The following is a 21,181-nucleotide window of genomic DNA, read 5'->3' on the forward strand; positions in this document are numbered from 1 at the left end:
ATGTGAGGTATGTAACCTACTGTATGTATTTAGTTGCACTGATAATATAGGTAATATACACATAGTTTTAAGGCTATATCAAGATATAGATTAATACCTTTATATTCCAGATATCTTCCTCCATGTGGACAGTTCCTTTCCTTAAAGGGCAGCCACATATCGAATCCTTTTCAGACATTTCAGCCATTGACCAGTTGTACATCTCCAAAAACACCTATGAACCCACACTGTATTGAAACCCCAGATAATAACTGCATACATTGTGAATCAAGAATCATCCCCATACATATTTACAATAACATATGGGACTAGTGGTTCATCTTCTTGGTTAATCATGAATAACTCCCAAACCAAAGACACAAAAAACACAATATACAAGTAACACAACACTATTGCACACTCAACAAAACTTCACCTACACCTCCCAATACTGTGTATATAATCAACCACAAACATTTAGACAACAACTCAGCACTCTTCTCCATCCAACTAACCAAACAGTATAATGAGTTTACCCCCATCAGATATCCACATTCCAGATGCCACTCATCTCAGAGAAATTAGAGTACATCTTCTCAGATTATGATGTGGTCATTCCCCCCCTACCTAAACCAATACACAGTCTTCAAGGTGCCTAACTGATATTTCACTCATGCCCCAATATTTATCCAACATAGATCTTTCAGTACAAAAGATCTCTGAAAGTGACTGGCAATTGTCACTGGATACCTGAGAGCCAGTGGCTGCTTGCTCATATGAAGCATGGGCAGCAACATTAACAACAGCAATAACAACAATGCATTAATAGGGTCACTTACAATATTTTTTGAAGAATTCTTTTTTGCTGGATTGTGTATCACATATTGAAGCAGCTCCTACTTGTTTGTAAAGAAAGAACAAGAATGTGGAGGAATGATAGATAAACCCATAGAGCTGTGGCTCCCAAACCGGCGGGGGGTGCAATTTTTTTTTTTTTTTGGGGGTAAAAATATATACTGTACTGTATACGTAAGACCTCCCTAAGATGGACTATATGGGGCTCAAAATTGTCTGACTTATCTAGAATTCAACATATGCATCACCTCCCCCAGGTGCTTTCTTTCAACCATAATTTTGCTGAAAAATCCCTTACAAAAATAATATTAAAGTTAACAGTCTACATTTACAATGCGCTTACTCATACATTATTTAGTTACAATTAATGTTTAGTTACACTTATATCTAGTATGTTCTTTTAAATCTGGCTGATGTCATAAAAAGTACAGCACTCCACTTCAGCCCAAACTTAACACAGATATACGTTCAGGGACACCACAGCTTCGATTCTGTCTGATATAGTCGGTTTCTTTTCAAATGGTAGAGTTGTGAGCACCATTCCTTTTCTCCCAGTGATCCTCAGTGGTGGTGTTTTGCCTTTATTTGCTTTGGAGGCCATAACGATACACAGGAGAAGCATTAAATAGTAATTACAGAAAAAAAAAGAGTGCACAGTGGATCAGTGGTCACAACAGCAAACATTTGGCAACTGACTCCTCTCCCATTTGCCACCCCATAGAACCCCCCAAAGTCAGAGTTTTCACTTATAGAAGTCTTTCTATTGACATTTTTTATTAGGAAACTTTCAATGAAACTCTGTAGCATTATTTTTTTTCAAAGTATATTTCAATCTTCCCTATATGCTCAAGATACATGGATCTTGAAAGTAATATAAATATGAATATAAGGTATAAAATTGATTGAGAGAGAGAGATTATTTGTCTTCATAGAGAACTTTGTGATGTATCTTTTTCTTATATAGATATTTTTTTTTAATATTTTGTGTGATTTTTGTCTTGTGTGAGGTACTTCATGACATAATTTAGTGACAGGCACGGGATACTATATTCAGAAATACAGTAAGGTTAGGTTAGGTTCCTTCTCTTGTGGTTAATTTGGAGGGAAACCTTTCTCTTTGCATTGAAATTTTCCTGTTATATTTTGGCAATGCTTGTTGCTGAAATGCTCAGTGTCAGGCCAGACATTTTTAGGAATAAGGGAGTTTCATTGGTATGGATATTAAATAACTACCCAGTTTTTTAGTTGTATACCTTCTATTGCTCGGAGTCTGTGGATTTGTTTGTGATGTCTGGTAATTGCACTTTCCTCATTAGTGGCTCCTGTTTCTGAGGAGGAATTGGTAGGAGTTAATTGTTATTTCTCTAAGTGGAATATATAGAATCAGGTTCATGGGTTCTATCCCTTTGCTTCTATGTTACAAGTCTTATTGAACTAAAATAATTCAATGGGATCACTACTGCAATACAGTAGACTCGCAACTTAAGCGAGTGTTACGTTCCTGGGACCTCGGGTAAAGCCCAAAAACGCGTAAAGTCAGAAACACCCCTAAATCTCTCTTAAATCACTAATATATATACAGTGGTCCCTCGGTTAACGAACGCCTCAGTTAACAAATTACCTTCCATAAGAATCTTCAATTAGGTTAACCAAAAAAAAAAACATTTAATTAACGAAATCCTTACGAAAATCACATTTTGTTTTGAACATCAGCTGATAAGCTGAGGAGGTACTCAGCCAATTCAGTGATCTCTTCTATGTTTACATTCAAACTAATCACTATCTTATAAGAATTCCAGCAATGCTAATTAAATTCACCCTGGCCACTTCTATTAAATTTTATAAGCAAAAAACAAAAACTCAATCTAAAGGACATAAATTAACAATTAAATACTTCACACCTCAGGTACCAACTGTCAAACATGTCACTGTCACCCCTCCCTCCCTCCCTCCCTCCCTACCCCCCACCTTCCCGAGAAACGTTTGGGGAAAAGCACTAGGCTTACAAGACAGGGAATAATTTGAATATAAACGTCATATATTTTGCACAAAAGAAAATTTTTGCCCTCTAGTAAAATTCTTAAATTAGATCTAAAATTTGTATGTCTAATGCAGATTTTAGCTTGTTTATATTCAAATTAATCACTATCTTATAAGAATTCCAGCAATGTAAATTATATTCTGGCCGGTTATTTATATACAATTTTATGAGCAACATTAAATAAAGAAATTAAATACTTTACCAGACCTTCCCACTAACTGTCACTCACCTCCCTCCCTCCCTCCCTCCCTCCCTCCCTCCCACCTTCCTGAGAAATGTTTGGGGAAAAGCACTAGGCTTACAGGTTTAATAATAAATAATACCTCAGACTAAAGTTAGGAGAATATAATTGGCATTGCTGGATTCCTTGCAAGACAGCGAATAATTTGAATATAAACATCATATATTTTGCACAAAAGATAAAAATTTTTGCTCTCCCTAATAAAATTCTTAAATTAGATCTAAAATTTGTATGTCTAATGCAAATTTTAGCTTGTTTATATTCAAATTAATCACTATCTTATAAGAATTCCAGCAATGTAAATTATATTATGGCTGGGTAATTTGTATGAATTTTATGAGCTAAAAACAGAAATCTCAAATAAATAAACAAACACCAGACACTCTGTCACCTCATCTCCCGCTCCCCCGTCTTCCCACGCTGGCTGGCTCCCTCCCTCCTTGCTGTTCCCAGAAAAAAGATTGGTGATTTCTTTATGCTTTAAGGTGTTTATTTTATATAATATCTCAGACTAAAGTTAGGATAATATAATTTGCATTGCTGAAATCCTTGCAAGACATGTTTAAAAGCCCTTGGGTTCTCTAAATGATAGATCATGAAGGACTTTATCTTGAAATCAGCTACATTCCCCCCCAACAGAAGTGTAATTCGGTCCTTGAATGCCTTGAATCCTGGCATTGTTTTCACCTCTTTGTGGATGTATGTCCAGGCATGCACTTCCATAATAATCCAGTTTCATCCACATGGAATAGTTGCTCAGGCAAATAATTTCCCTCCACGATGACACGATCTTGCTCCTCCTTAAAAGCTTCGGCAGCACCAACACAGCACTAGCTGCCTCTCCACTCACCTTTACATTATGTAAACTGTAGTGGTTCTTAAATCTGTTAAACCACCCAAGACTTGCTGTGAAGGTTTAGTCGCACTAATATCCTGCCTGCTCTTTCAGGCTTTTGAAAAGGCTTCTTGCCTTAGCCTGTAGGGTTAGAAGGCTTTTGTATCAGGTTTTCCATCCATATCACAAGTAATTTTTCCATCTCATGAATGGGACCTTGTCTTTTCTTCGTTATTATAGTTCCCTTTATTGGTGCTGATCCTTTCACTACCTCACGAATACGTTCCTTGTCCTTCAAAATAGTAGATGTGGTCGAGTGCGAGAAGCCTATGTCGCATGAAATGGTTGCTACAGTTTTTCCATTTTCACACTGCATTATTATCTTCATTTTCATCTCAAAAGTAATTGACTGTCTCCTTTTCTTCTGAGCACCACCAGCACTCCTACTTCTACACTTTCCAGTTAGTATTCTAAAGTGAATTTGATCCAAAAATAATGTCAGTACACAGCGTGATCAGTTACGGGAACAATGACAGCCAAACACCAACTAAGCGCTCTACGGCGTAGGTGCTGTAGCCATGAGGTGACCCAAGCCACACGACGCTCTCGTACGGGACGGAAACGTTTTGGTCTAAAAAATACGTGCGTCATTTGAAACAAATTTTGGTACCGACTGCGGCTGTTGTATGTGCGGGTGGTCGTACCGACTGAGGCAGGTCGCAAGTGCGGTTGGTCGTATGTCGAATAGGTCATAAGTTGGGGAGTAGCTGTACTTTAACGGGCAACCATGGGCTCGTAACACCCGTCTTGCCCGCGGTGCCCACAGTTTCTCTCTTGCTGTCGGTACATCCTTCTTTCCTCACACAGACAAACTGTGGAATGCTATTCCTTCTTATGTGTTTCCATACTCTTACAATATGTCTCACTTTAAAAAGCTGGTTTTCCGGCATCTTCGTGGTGGAGATTAAAATGGTCTTTTCTTCTCTTATTAAGTTCTTTATACTGTACTCCTATTTTTTCGCCCCTAGGCCGTGTTGTGGGTCGATGACCTGTGCCCGGGTAGGCTCTTCCCCCGTTAAAAAAAAAAAAAAAAAAATGTAGTGTTGTTATGTCACCCATTTCTTTTATAAGCTCCTCTTTCGTTTGTGGTGGAGGTGGTGTGTAGATTACTGGATCCCATGTTATTGAACAAGAAAGCTACAGTGCTCCAGTGTTTACTTTTTCCTGTGTGGTTTAATATGTTACTGGAAACAGTGATCCAAATACTCCCTGCTAAAATGGGGGGTGAATCTTATATGGTGTTTTTTATATCATTATTTATCGTTTTTATACATTTAGTACATTTGTCGTAGGCTGAAATAGGTTTTACTGTATCATGTGTCTGAGGCGTCTCTGTAGGTGTTAGCATATTAACAGAATTTATCTCAATTTAGCGAACTAGTGCACTAAATCAAGCGAAAATTAACGAAAGAATTTCTTCCGCTAAATTGAGAGTTTGTTATATCGGATTCCGTTAAATCGAGAGTTTACTGGATTATGGGATTTGCAAGGTTTTCTTTGCTGGAGAGGCTATAGGTCCCTCATGCTGTGGAAGCTGCTGTATCATTAGTCCATACTCCTCTAGAATTCTAGGGCAATATCAAGGGTCTGCACATACTAGAGGAGATCTCCTGTTGCAGTATGCCAGGTAATTATGGTGTACACTCCCTTAAGGAGTGCATAGATGCACAGCACTTGAGCAGCTTGTCCCACCTCCTCTTGGTTTGCTTTGGTACAGTAGAACGTCGATTTAAAGCGATTCAATTTAAGATTATTATTTTAAAGCGACACCCACAATTAAGGACAATGTTTTAATTTAAAGCGAGTCTTTTCTATTTTGCGTGAGTCAATCTAGCCATCATATTTTAAAATTCGTGCCTAATGTTTCTCTGGGCACAGTACACTGTCCTAAGGGCAAAGCTGTACTGTACTCAAAATAATGTACTAAATGATTACTAAAATTTTTGTCTCGTGCAAACTATAGCATGTTTATATTCAAATTAAGAATTCCAGCAATGTAAATTATATTCTCCCCAGTCACTTCTGTGACATTTTATAAACAAAAAACTTAGTCGAAAGGACATCAATAAACAAATAAATACTTCACTATACGTTCGGCACAACTGTCAAACGTGTCACTGTCACACCCCCCACCCCCCCATCTTCCCAGCCAGGGTTGGGTGGTTATAGCTTACAGTTTTTATGTTATATAATATCACAGACTAAAGTTAGGAGAATATAATTTGCATTGCTAGAATCCTTACAAGACAGCGAATATTTTGAATATAAACGTCATATATTTTGCATGGGATAATAATTTTAGCTGTTTGTAATAAAATTAATTTGAACTAAAATTTGTATGTCTGATGTGAACTACAGCATGTTTATATTCAAACTAATCACTATCTTATAAGAATTCCAGCAATGTTAATTATATTCGCCCATGTCCGTTCAGTTACATTTTATATGAGAAAAACTTAGTCACTCTTAAGGACATAAATAAATAAGCACTAGACCTTGGCATCAACTGTCAAACATATCACCTCACCTGTCCCCTCCCCCCATCTTCCCAACAGCTATTCGCTAATAAACAGACCATTTCACTTCCCTTAATTTTAGCTGTGTTAATTTATGAATACTGTATTTGTTTTAACATAATATTACAAAGAACAATGTTTTGTTTATTCTAGGAGATGGGTTGAGGTGCATCTGGGTAGACTCTCAGTCTTTTTAGTATTTTGTGTTTCTCTCAAGTCCCAAACTAAATTATTCCATTGAAACAACACTTCGATTTAGTGCGAATTCGGTTTAAAGCAACCTGTCTTGGAACGTATCTCGTGTTATATCGACGTTCTACTGTATTCATGAGTTTTTGTTGACAGGCTTAGGTTATGAATGTGAAATTTATCCCAAAATCTTGTATTACACTACTGTATAAATTTATTTGAATATTGTGTCACAGTTTCTGTACTTCTCCCTCAGGTATTTTACTGGGGTCTGCTGAAAGTGAATGGTCATTTGGTTTTCTTTGTAGTTTAGCTACATATGAATGGATCTCAGAGGTGCTCTGTGACACCTGAGTCATTATTTGCCAGATTTCTTTCTAACTCTGTCTTCAGGGTAAGTGTTACTTCTGGGGGAGAATGCTAGTCTTCTTCGTGGTTATAAGCCCCAGTCTTCAGTGGACGTATTCATGAGTCAATTTATCTTAGCTCCATTATAAATTTGGATTTCACAACTAATCTCATATTGGAAATATTTTTCAGTGATTGTTTTGTCTCGGGTGTTTCACATTTAAAATTTTTCCAGTTATATTTCCACATAGATTTTCGGTGTTGTCAACCATTGCATTACATTTCGGCCTTGTTTATCCTATAGTATGTTACCACATCAGTAAAATGCATATGAATTTCAGATCTGGCACCTGGATGATGACTGGTAATGGAGTCATGCACAATGGTACAACTATAATTGATGATTATGGGCTCAACTTAGATAGGCTCAAGGTAAGCTTCTTCATTGTGTCTTATTAGTCTTTTGAGGAATTTTGGAAATGTTCTTAATTTTCATGTCAGTCTAGTCAAACTTTTTTATGGGCAAAGATTGTGTGTAAGTGAGAGGAGTTAATATTTCACTTTGGCAGCTACTTTAAGGACAGTAAAGAGATCTTGCCAAAGCAATTAAAGTTGTCCAAATCAAACTTTGTGCTCGAACAACCTACCAGATTTCAGAAGACTGAAACAATAGCAAATTATTGTGGTCCACCTTTAATGATTAGCTCTAAACTTCATCCACTCCTCTTCTCACTTCTCAGATTTTTGCCTTTAACTCAACCATGCAGGAGGATGAACTGATGAATCCTTGTCGGGATCTGCAAGTACTGTACAGTAAGTCCCCGCTTAACGCCGTCCCGCTTAACGTCGCTAAACTTTAGAGACCAAAAATTTTTTTAATGTCCCGGTGATCCGATACTACGTCATTTTGCGTGGTCACGGACTACGTTCTATGGCGCATCACCTGCTCTTGTCTGGCCGCACTACGCTCTCTCGGCTCAGTGTGCTGCCCTCACTGTGTGCTTAAGTGCTTTTGCTCTAAAACTGTACTATAACCATTCAAAATGGCTTCCAAGTGCCCATCAAGTGCTACTGATGCTAGTGTAGTGAAGAGGCAACGTAAGACCATTATCCTTGCCACGAAAATGGATGTACAGTCTCTCCTCGACTTACGGCGGGATTCCGTCCCGAAGACCAGGTTGTAAGTCGAATTGGTTATAAGTCAAAAATGCAAAAATAATACATAGAAATTCTAAAATGAAATACAATACAGTAAAAGTAATTAATAATTAAAAATGAGTAAAGTGTTACTGTGCACTTACCTTTAATGTATTCAGCTGAATGCACACGGGGCCCCAATAATTTTTTAATTAAACATGGAGACTACATTAATTGGATGAAGCAGAGGAGGAGACAAGGCTGGGTGGGTCATCAATTTCGCTTTCTTCAGATAGGCTAACATACTTGCTTGTTGAAGGTATTGGATCATCTTTAGGGAGTGAAGAGGCAGCACTGGTGGGGTGTGAGGAGACAGCAGTGGGGGACTTCTTAAAATATAACTTTTGCAAAATGCTCAACATTTTGATCCATTTCTTCAAACATTTGCATCCCCTTATTAATACTAGCAAATGCCTCTGACTTGTCCTTCAAAATTTTTTGATATCGTTGAGTGAGAGAAGCCTAGGTCGCGTGAAATGGTTGCTACCGTTTTTCCATTTTCATATTGCATTATTATCTTCATTTTCATCTCAAAAGTAATTGACTGTCTCCTTTTCTTATCAATACCACGAGAACTCTCACTTTTATGCTTGCCAGCCTTTTTCAAGGGAATTAGAAATGAAAATTTCGTCAGTACACAGCGCGATCACTAACAACAACGACGGCCAAACACCAACTGAGAGGGCTACAGCGTGGACGCTGTACACCACGAGGCGGCCCTGCCTACGCTTTTGTGCGGGATGGAAACGTTTCGGTACTAGAAAATACGTAATTTGAAAAATATTTTAAACGACCACGGCGGTTTTATGTCCGGGTTGTCATAAGTCGAGGAGTACCTGTATATATATATATATGTACAGCCATGCGCCGGTTAACGTCCTAGATACGTTCTTGGAAACGTGACGTTAACCGAAATGGACGTTGTCCGATCATCACATAAACTTTTTATTTATACTTACGTGTATGTGGAATACTATGTACGTACATATACACTTTTACTCTTAAATCATTACTGTAATGTGATACAGGTGATTAATTTTTATCTCTTGTGCAAAATACATGACGTTTATATTAAAATTATTCACTGTTTTACAAGGATTCCAGCAACGCCAGCAGATGGGGGAGAGAGAGGGAGGGAGTGAGTGAGGGGGCGTGGGGGGAGGGGAGGTAGTACGTTTGACAGTTGGCACAGGCCCAGGTCTAACGCGTGCATATTTATCAGTTCTTAGGTGACTAAGCTTCTCTTATAAAAAGCCAGTGAAATGACCTGGGTTAATATAATTAACATAGCTGGGATTCTTGTAACATACTGATTAATTTGAATATAAACATGCTATAATTTGCACTAGACAAAACAATTTTAGTACCGTAATCAAATTAGTACATGTGCACTCCAGCTTTGCACTAAGAAATCTATGTAAATCTACCCAAAAATACAGTTGAAAAACTTTTTTATAAAATGTACTACAGTACTGTACACTAATGTACAACAATTTTTATCTCTTGAGCAAAATATATGACGTTTATATTCAAATTATTGGCTGTCTTGCAAGGATTCCAGCAATGCAAATTATAATCTCCTAACTTTAGTCTGAGATATTATATAAGATAAAAACTGTAAGCCTAAGAGCCTGGCTGGACGGGGGGGGGAGGACTGACGGCTCCGCCACCCAGCGAGAGGTTAGGGGTGGGTGGGGGGGTTGAGGTGATAAGTTTGAGGCGAAGGTCTCTGTGTGTTTATTTAACAGTCCTACTAAGCTTCTCTCATTTTAAAATGCCAGTGATATGACCTGGGTGAATAGAATTAACATAGCTGGGATTCTTATAACATACTGATTAATTTGAATATAAACATGCTGTAATTTGCACTAGACAAAACAATTTTAGTACCGTTATCAAATTAGTACATGTGCACTCCAGCTTTGCACTAAGATATCTATGTAAATCGACCCAAAAATACAGTTGAAAAACTTTTTATAAAATGTACTACAGTATGGTAGACTAAGGTACTACATTTTTTATATCTTGAGCAAAATATATGACGTTTATATTCAAATTAATCTCTGTCTTGCAAGGATTTCAGCAATGCAAATTATATTATCCTAACTTTAGTCTGAGATATTATATAAAATAAACATAAAGAAATCACCAATCTTTTATCTTGAACAGGAGGGTGGTGGGAGGTGAGGTGACAGAATGTCTGGCATTTGTTTGTTTATTTATTTGAGATAAGATTTGACAGTTGGCGTTGAAGGCCTGCCTGCGTGTTTATTTATCATTACTTAAGAGTGACTAAGCTCTTCTCATAATTTTCCACCCAAATGACCTGGATGAATATAGCTTACATTGGAGGGATTCTTGTAAGATAGTAATTTATTTGAATGTTTTTTTTCAATTTAAATTTTAATTGTTTATTCCTTGATAGAGGAAGCGGGATCCTAGTGCTGTCACTTGGGACCCCTGTACCATAATACTGTAGTCCACAAAACTTGTAGCTATGCTTTTTTTATTTGGTCCCTGTCACACGAGTCCGTTTTCTCTCACATCAGGACGCCTGAGTCCTCCGTTTTCTCTCTTTATCTTAGAGTGCACCAGAAACTTTACTATATTTAGTAATGCCACAGAATTTGAAATTGCAACCCCAATTGCAACTTGCAATTGTTGAGGCAACTAGATATGTCTGATTACAGCAAATGTGTTATTGTCAATTTGTAGGTGAAAGATTTTATCCTCAATAGATGTAGGTTAACATTCACCTGTAGGCAAATGCTTAGAAAAGCCTAAGTAAGGAAGCATATTCCTTTAACACATAATATCTGACCAGTATGGGGAGGATCATCGTGTCTCTGTCAAGGGGTCGTGGAGTGGTGGTCCAGCAGGCGCCACGTGGTTTTTTTTGGGGGCACGGACGTACAGTATAAGATTTGTAACCAGGTGAGAAGGTTGGGTCACCTTACCCTCTGACTTGCTTTTTAAAGATTAGTAGGGTCATTACCTAATACCTGACCATTGTGGACCTGATCTCACCCTCCTCTGTATATATACACCTTGTTTTGTACTTCACCTTAGTCTGTACTCACCCCTGAAGATGTGAATTATACGAAAGCGCTTGGGAACTTCGTGTTTTCTTCTTTCCTTGTGGTTATCAGCATATACCTGGGTCACGCACAACTACAGTGATTTACTTGCATATATATATATATATATATATATATATATATATATATATATATATATATATATATATATATATATATATATATATATATATATATATATATATATATATATATATATATATATATATATATATATATATATATATATATATATATATATATATATATATATATATATATATATATATATATATATATATATATATATATATATATCAATTACTAGATCGCAAGTCAATAGAACCCAGAGGGTCCCGTGTTATGAAATCACAGTGAACAACAAGATATGGGATATTCCTGACCCCTCAAACTCCACTTTGAAGACACATTGTTGTAGTAAAAATAACATCTAAATTTTTATGATGGTACATGCACACAATTAATACTTAAGAGAAATAGAGAAATACAGTCGCCAAGTTAATGTCCATTCAAATAATGATTCAACTCCCTCCCCCTCTCACATTACACTGCCGCTCTTCCCTCTCTGAGAAATTTTTGGAACTACTAAATTTAAATAATACCTCAAACTAAAGTTAGATAATACAATTGACATTGCTGATTCCTTTGTGACAAGGAATATTTTGAATATAAATGTCATATATTTTGCACAAAAGATAACATGGTTACCCAGAGAAAAAATTTTATCTAAAATTTGTATGTCTAATGCAAAATATATGATGTTTATATTCAAAATGATCACCAAATTATAAGAATTCCAGCAATGTAAATTATATTTGCGGGTATTTGTATGAATTTTATGAGTTAAGTCGTAAGCAGGGTGGCGGGTTGGCTAATCTGAAATAGCGTGAGGGACATCATCGCGTATATGGAAATCCGTGTTAGTGAAGTTTGGCGAGCACAGATAAAGCGTAGTGAAACTGCCAGTTGGGCGGGTAATACTGTGTGTATATATATATATATATATATATATATATATATATATATATATATATATATATATATATATATATATATATATATATATATATATATATATATATATATATATATTTCGAACGAGTTTCACTTAACGCTGTTTTATCATATACGCGGTGCTCGCCAGAGCTGAATTCACTTAACAGGATTTTTCCACATATAGCCGGGGTGAGTGTCCGGCTCGAGACGTATTTTAGATTTGCCCCACGATGCCTGACTGCTGTTTTGTCATAAAATTCATACAAATTACCCGTAACTTAGTTTGAGGTATTATTTATTAAAATTTAGTGGTTATCCCAATAATCTCCTTGGGACGGTTGGTGGGGGTGGGGGGAGGGAGGGACCGACCGACTGACCATCTGTTACCCGTGAAGATTATTTTTTTTTTTATTAACTGAAGATATTTGTTTTAGCTCATAAAATTCATACAAATTACCCGGTCAGAATATAATTTACATTGCTGGAATTCTTATAATTTGGTGATCATTTTGAATATAAACATCATATATTTTGCATTAAACATACAATTTTTAGATAAAATTTTTTCTCTAGGTAACTATGTTATCTTTTGTGCAAAATATATGACATTTATATTCAAAATATTCCTGGTCTTACAAGGAATCCAGCAATGTCAATTATATTATCCTAACTTTAATCTGAGGTATTATTTAATACTAAATGTTAAAAACTCTGGAAGGGAGGATTGGTGGGGGGTGGGGGGAGGGTTGGGACTGACCGCGCGGTTGGAAGAGGGGGGGAGGCAAGGTGGGGTACTTTGATTGACAGATAGTGTCGTGAAGATTATTTTTTTATTAACTGAAGATATTTGTTTTAGCTCATAAAATTCATACAAATTACCCGGTCAGAATATAATTTACATTGCTGGAATTCTTATAATTTGGTGATCATTTTGAATATAAACATCATATATTTTGCATTAAATATACAAATTTTAGATAAAAATTTTTCTCTAGGTAACTATGTTATCTTTTGTGCAAAATATATGACATTTATATTCAAAATATTCCTGGTCTTACAAGGAATCCAGCAATGTCAATTGTATTATCCTAACTTAGTTTGAGGTATTATTTATTAAAATTTAGTGGTTTTCCCCCAAAAATTTCTCTGAGAGGGAAGAGCTGGCAGTGTAGTGTGAGAGTGGGAGGGAGTTGAGTCCATTATTTGAATGGACATTAACTTGGCGACTGTATTTCTCTATTTCTCTTAAGTATTAATTGTGTGCATGTACCATCATAAAATTAAGATGTTATTTTTACTACAACATAGGTATGTGTCTTCAAAAAGTGGAGTTTGGGGGTCGGGCCGGTTTCTATTGGAATTAATCCCATATGTTCTGTTGTTCACTTAACGTGGATTTCACTTAACGCGGGACCCTCTGGGTTCAATTGACCGCGTTAAGTGGGGCTACAACTATTATATATATATATATATATATATATATATATATATATATATATATATATATATATATTATATATATATATATATATATATATATATATATATATATATATATATATATATATATATTATATTATATTATATTATATTATATTATATATATATATATATATATATATATATATATATATATATATATATATATATATGTATACTTAATAATATATATATATATATATATATATATATATATATATATATATATATATATATATATATATATATATATATTTTTTTTTTTTTTTTTGTCCTCAGCCCATCTCCTAGCATAAACAAACACTCATAAATCAACACAGCTAAAATTAAGGGATGCAAAATGGTCTGTTTACTTGCGATCAGCTGATGTGAGAGGGTGGTGGCGCTGGTGTCACTCACCACCTGCCTGAGTCACCCAGCACTCACTTTCCTCTCAACTTATTTTTTAATTACTTTATGCTATCTAAAATAGATTTTCACTCAACTTAAGTTAGGCAATTCATCCTCTGAAGATGCAGAGCCCAACTCGACCAGCACATCATCCACATCATTGTCTAGTGGTGTGGCTGTGGACGTATCTGATACGCAGGAAACACCATTTCCACGTATCTTGTTTTTCTGGCGATGGTTGATGCACGTGGTAGAAGGAGATAGTTTCACACAATAAGTCCGTTGACTAGAGCATCAGTATGAGAACTGAGGATGTGGGAGGGTGGCGGGCAGCTGTGTAGCGTGTCCAGAGACGCGTCTGGTGGGAAGCAATAGGCGCTAAATTAATGCACAGAAAATAGGAAAGATTCGCTTTAAACTAAAAGATTGTCCTTAATTGTGGGTGTCACTTTAAATGAATAATCATATATTGAATTGCTTTAAATCAACTTTCTACTGTACCGTATTTTCTTTTTAAAAAGTACTCAAATGTTTTAGTATCTTTACTTTTACTTAAATATGGTTTTCTAATACTTTTACTCCAATACACTTGAAAAAACTAAATTTTTTACGCATTACATGACCCAAAAAAAAATGTTTTAATGTCTCTGGCAAACTAATATATTTTTTTATTAATTAATTATTAACCATAGTAAAAGAGTTGTGTGGGTGGGGGGTATGGTATGGGTGGAGCTGTGAAGAGTACGGTGTGGGTCTGGGGAGACACCATTCAGTCACATACCTAGACGTCTCGTGAGGCGATGTGACGTTAGGCCAGGTGATGAAAAATTCTGCCGAGTCAGTATTAGAGGTGCACTGGAAGTAACATTCATAAATGTGTATGGGTTAAGTTTTGAAGCCCAAATGGTCTTTTCTCCATTCATTAAGAAAATACATGATTGCACAATAACTGGAATATCACCGTAATTAACACTACGAGCTGTGAGAGTTAATATGGAACAAAGCTTATTTATAACTATCTTCTTTGAACGCACGTCTTGTGTGACTGAGAGACGGGAGTCAGACTGGTGAGAAGCCGGATAGTGATTGCTGTTCCAGCAGTCAAGTTGAGGGCGCTCAGTGGAAGAAACTGTCACGTGTCCAGTTGATGAATACTCACGGCTCACTGGCTAATGTATGTAACCCACATTTATATAAGTACAGTATTACTGTCTGTTTAATGGGCTAATACATGACAGTAGACTTTCCCTTTGATCTTTTTGTGTCCATTGGCATCTTGACATCCCACCTCACCTACTCCTACCCTCTTTTCCCCATCTCCCCCATTGAATCCCTTCTCCTCTCCCCCACCTTTCCTTCAGGGTTTTGGTCTTCCCATTAGATGTCAGTTGCTTTATGCATATACCTGTACCTAAAACTAATTTCAAAGAGGCTGTGATTCTAAAATGCTTTACATATCTCCATCTTAGATATACAGTGGTCCCTCGGTTAACAACACAATTCATTCCACAAAGTTGTTCGTTAACCGAATCCATCGTTTCAGTGGGATATTGGGTAATTGGTTCCAGCTCACAGAAAAGTACATACAAAGTAAAAATAAAATGCAGTAAAGTTCACTTACTTTGAGGTGTGAATGTAGAAGGTTCCTGGTTGATGATGATGATGATGATGGGAATTAGAAGTGGGGGTGGAGGAGAAGGGAGAAGAGAAGGAAGTGGGGATGGAGGAGAAATCACCTTTTAGGGGACCCATGCTTGATGCAGTAATTTCACCAATAAAATTTTAAGTTCACTAGGTGTAATTCAAGTTTATTTTCTTTAAATCAACACTGCACTGTCCTATATATTATCAATATGTTAACTAAAGTTCAGAATGACCAATAATTTCAATGAAAAATGCAAAAATATTCAAGACACCAACAAAATAGATGCTCTCTCCACTGTTTTCAAAGCTCAACTGACGCCTTGTGGCCGACTCACGCATCTGATGGGCGCACAAAAAACTAGTTCCCTGTATTGCATATATTATCAACATGTTAAATAAATGTTAAAGTGACTAATAATTTTAATATAAAAAATGCAAAAATATTAAAGAGCACGACTTTCTTGATATTTACTCCACTGGAAACGAATGTAAACATAGAACAGATTACTGAACTGGCAGACTAACCCATCAGCTGATCAGCTGATGCTCACAACAAAACGTGACGTTCGTTAGGATTTCGTTAATCGAATTTTTGTTCGTTAACCGAATTGAAGATTCTTATGGAAGGTAATTCGTTAACCGAAATTTCGTTAACCGAACCGTTCATTAACCGAGGGACCACTGTACTGCATATATTATCAATATGTTAACTAAATTTTAACATGACTAATAATTTTAATATAAAAAATGGAAAAATATAGAAAAGCACAACTTTCTTGATATTTACTTCAATGGAAACGAATGTAAACATAGAACAGATTACTGAATTGGCAGACAAGCCAATCAGCAGATCAGCTGATGCTCACAGCAGAACGTGTTTGTCGTAAGGATTTCGTTAATTGAAGTTTTGTTCGTTAACCGAATTGAAGATCCTTATGGAAGGTAATTCGTTCACCGAAATTTCGTTAATCGAACCGTTCGTTAACCGAGGGACCACTGTACTCGTAAAGCATGTATCTATACATACAGTATGTGTGTGAGACTGAGTGTATTTAAAAATCTGCTTAAATAACTAAGTACCACTGACCCCTCATCACCCGTCAGATGTTATGTGGTGTGAAAATTTCATCATCTTATTAATTAGAATCGAAAAAACATGTCACCACAGCCACACCCTAATTAGAGGGATAGTTCACAGTAACTCTTAGTCAGACTCAGTCACTATGGAAGCAATATTCATCCACAAACTCCTCAACTGAAGGAGTTTGATAGCTACCTGGCATGCCCAGGGGATGGAATGGATCTATGAAGGTCTTTGTCAACTTTTTGTGACTTATCTCTGATGCTTAACACCCTACTACCTGCATCTGCTGCTTGTGAGCGTCTGTTTAATCATGTTGAGTTTATTATTTATTATTTAATTAATTTATTACACCCCAGGGAGTGACGAGCCTATACTCTTTCCACGCTAACCTGACCCATAAGCCACACCCCTCTTCTATAAAAAGAGTTGATTGGTTCTTTGAAAATGTTTGTGCAGTTCTCCATTTATATAAACAAAATATGTTGACAATTTGTAAGCAGATCTGTTATTCTCTAAAATAATGTTAAATAACTGGACTATCAAAATGCAAATGATTTAAAGGCATTAGCACTTCAGAGAGGATATCAGAAAAGTTTAAATATTTATCATAAAAGGTTGAAGTCATAGATGAAATTTGATTTCGAATGAAGTCTTTTTATATTTCTTTGTTTTGTACCAAATATAAAGCAAATGAACAAATGATACAAAAAATATAACACAATAGTTTTTTTTATTTACTGTGCATTTATTTTAATATTTGATAAATTAATAACTTTGTTGTTGCTTTCTACTTTTAGTACTTGAGTACTTTATGAATGATATAATTTTTTACTTCTTCTTGAGGAACATTTTGTCAATGTAAATTCTTTTCCTTGAGTAACAAAGTCCAGTACTTTTTACAACTCTTATGATTTTAAGTTTGTTTTATTAATTAATTAATGTTTGAATGTCATGAAACTGGTAAAAATTAATATGGGGCAGTATACTATAGGTTACAGAACACTGTCCTAAACTTTTAGGTTTGGAATTTCTGAAAATAACTGAATTTTACTAAACTACAAATTACTGTAGAACCTTAATAAATTGGACTAACTGGGACAGACCCGTCCAAAAAATGTGAGTCCAAAAAATGCGGAAATCCCCAAAAAACAAAAACGAATCTATGGGGGGGGGGGTGGGGGGGGTTTAAGGGATGAAAATAGCACTGCTTATTCGAACTACTTCAAGAAAATCAGTTGTTATGTTATTACTGCACTTCAACAACTAAGGTCTTTAAGTGTATAACAAGGTTATTAAAAGAATATTACTTCAACAAGAAAAATATCTGATTCCACTCTCTGGGTTGAAAATCAGACATATTAGTCTGGTTGTCAACAACTGTTGTCACTGAGATGATTGTTATTTACTATAAAGTGTTATATGTAAGTAACCACAGAATTTGTCTTATGAATAAAGAGAAAGCTGTATACTGTACAGTACTATAAAGACAAAAAGAAGAACAAATAAGTGTAGGAGTATATTGTATGTGGAAGACGAATGTTTATCTCTGAGCAGTAGGTGGGGGGGGGTGACTCCCTCCACCATTCTTCCCCAAGATTCTTTTAAGACATCTTTATGAAATTTCACCATAATTTTCATCATTTAGGTTCATTTGGTGCCAGTTTGATAAAATATTATTCTAAAATAATCAGCTCTACACCATGAATCATTTACAAAGGCCAAACAGCTGATAGACTTAGCACAACACCTATCTTTAACACTTAGTAAATTAGTACAGTACAGTTGTGTATTTTTCTCAAGCAATTTCAACTATACGCAGATTACCCCGGGGTTCCAATTTCAAACTTAAAATTTTCAAAATGGGTCATAAGTGTGCCAAATGCTAGCCTGCCAAAGCTCCACTCCCGCTATCCCACCTCTCTGTCTTCAGTTGCCGCGTGGGTATTGTCGAAGTACGCTTAATCCTCTCTCATACTCGTTCATAATGCCCAAACACAAGCCAACCTTTCTTCATTTATTTTTACTCATTTACATGCACACACTGTAGTAAGGGCAAAGCTGTACTGTACTTGAACTATATTATTACTAAAATTTTTGTCTAGTGCAAACTATGGCATGTTTATATTCAAATTAATCAATATCTTACAAGAATCCCAGCAATTTAAGTTTTATTCTCCCAAGTGAGTTAAGTGACATTTTATAAGTGAAAACTTAATTACTCTAAAAGACAGATAAATAAATACCAATATACCTTCTGTGCCAACTGTCACAATACACTCCCTTCCTTCCTTCCTTCCTTCCTCCCTCCCTCCCTCCCTCCCTCCCTCCCTCCCTCCCTCCCTCCCTCCCTCCCTCCCTCCCTCCCTTATCTTCCCAACAACTTATAGTGTATATGTACAAATATATATAGTGATTTAAGGGTAATTTAGGGGATTCTTAGGAGTGTTTCTGACTTTACGCATTTTTTGGCTTTACACGAGTTCCCAGGAATGTGACCCTCGCGTAAGTTGCGAGTCTACGTAGTGTATTTATCATCACTTAATAAGTAATAATGTAGTGTACAGTATTATGCATTTACATATACAGTACTCGTACCCTGGTTTATTCATTAATCATTTGTGAATTGCACAAGTAGCCAAACTGAGCCATCATGTATCACTCAAAGGTAGTAAAAAACATTGTTAGGAAGGAAAGCTGGGAATGCTGTACACATGCCATCGCTACTTCACTCCTGAACAGTTGCTACAAGTTTATAAGGGATTCATTCATCCTAACTTGGAGTACTGCTCTCATATCTGAGGTGGCTCTTCTTATGTCCAACTTGTAGATAGTTTGGAATTGAAGGTATTTCGTCCTATTTACTCTCCTCCTTTAATTGATAATCTTTCTTCCTTTTCTCTTCACCGCAATGTTGCTTCACTCTCTGTTTTACAGGTACTTTAATGGGTAATGTTCGGTGGATTTGGCATCCTGTGTATTGCCGGCATGGCCGTGGGTTTGTAACACTTGTCTTGCCCGCGGTGCCCACTGTTTTTCTGTGGATGTTGGTCACACTAGAATAACCCATTATAGTACATCCTTTTTTTCCTCACAACGTCAAACTGTGGAATGCTCTGCCTTCTTCTCTGTTTCCATTCTCTTACAATCTGTCTCGCTTCAAAAAGCTAGTTTTTCGGCATCTTCGTGGTGTAGTTTACAGTCATCCCTTGGTTATCACGATTTTCGTTATCACGCCTCCATCAAAATCTGCACACCTGCCGTTATAGCGCATTTTTTAGGCCGAGAATTTGGTTATCACGCATTTGCCTCCAGGTGTAATGTTAACCCCTTGCTTCACCTACATCTATTGAGGATAAAATCTTTCACCTACAAATTGACCATAACACATTGCTGTAATCAGACATATCTAGTTGCTGAGGGTTGCAATTTCAAATTCTGTGTCATTACTAAGGAATAACAAAGTCTCTGGTGCACTCTAAGATTGAGAGAAAACGGAGGACTCAGGCGTCCTGAAGCGAGAGAAAACGGACTCCTATGACGGGGGACTCAAATAAAGAAAGCATAGCTACATGTTTTGTGGACTACAGTATTGAGCGTACCGTTTTCATCACTTTGTAATAAACCTAGCCATGCCTATGTGTGTTTCTGATATTTACCATAACATTATATACAGTTTTACCCCGCTTAACGCGCTTTCACTTAACGCGTTTTCGCATATACGCGGTGCCTTGCCAAAGCTGAACTTTCACTTAACGCGGCATTTTTCATCATATACGCGGTGAGTGTCCGGCTCGAGAGCTATTTTTAGATTCGCACCACCCCCCACCCGCCACCCTGCCTGACTGCCTGTTTTAGCTCATAAAATTCATACAAATTACCCAGCCAGAATATAATTTACATTGCTGGAATTCTTATAATTTGGTGATCATTTTGAATATAAACAACATATATTTTGCATTAAACATACAATTTTTAGATAAAAATTGTTCTCTAGGTAATTATGTTATCTTTTGTCCAAAATATATGACATTTATATTCAAAATATTCCTGGTCTTACAAGGAATCCAGCAATGTCAATTATATTATCCTAACTTTAGTTTGAGGTATTATTTATTAAAATTTAGTGGTTATCCCACACATCTCCTTGGGACGGTTGGTGGGGGGTGGGGGGGAGGGAGGGACCGACCGACCGACCGACCATCTGTTACCCCCTGTTACCCCGTGAAGAA

At 36.4% G+C, this 21,181-nt stretch overlaps 1 protein-coding gene across 2 annotated transcripts in view; it reads left to right on the plus strand.

Moving 5' to 3' along the window:
- Positions 1 to 21,181, plus strand: part of LOC121866278 (neuralized-like protein 4) — a gene marked incomplete at both ends in the record, with an annotated part of 191,318 nt that overhangs the window by 170 nt on the left and 169,967 nt on the right. For both annotated transcript variants that reach the window (XM_042365899.1, XM_042365904.1), the window contains 2 exon segments: positions 1 to 7; positions 7,406 to 7,496. The exon segment at positions 1 to 7 is cut by the window's left edge and continues 170 nt beyond it. In XM_042365899.1, the coding sequence (XP_042221833.1) occupies positions 1 to 7; positions 7,406 to 7,496 (98 nt within the window).

This window comes from Homarus americanus, unplaced genomic scaffold, assembly GCF_018991925.1.
Source record: "Homarus americanus isolate GMGI-L3 unplaced genomic scaffold, GMGI_Hamer_2.0 scaffold32583, whole genome shotgun sequence".
In the NCBI taxonomy this organism is placed as follows: domain Eukaryota; kingdom Metazoa; phylum Arthropoda; class Malacostraca; order Decapoda; family Nephropidae; genus Homarus; species Homarus americanus.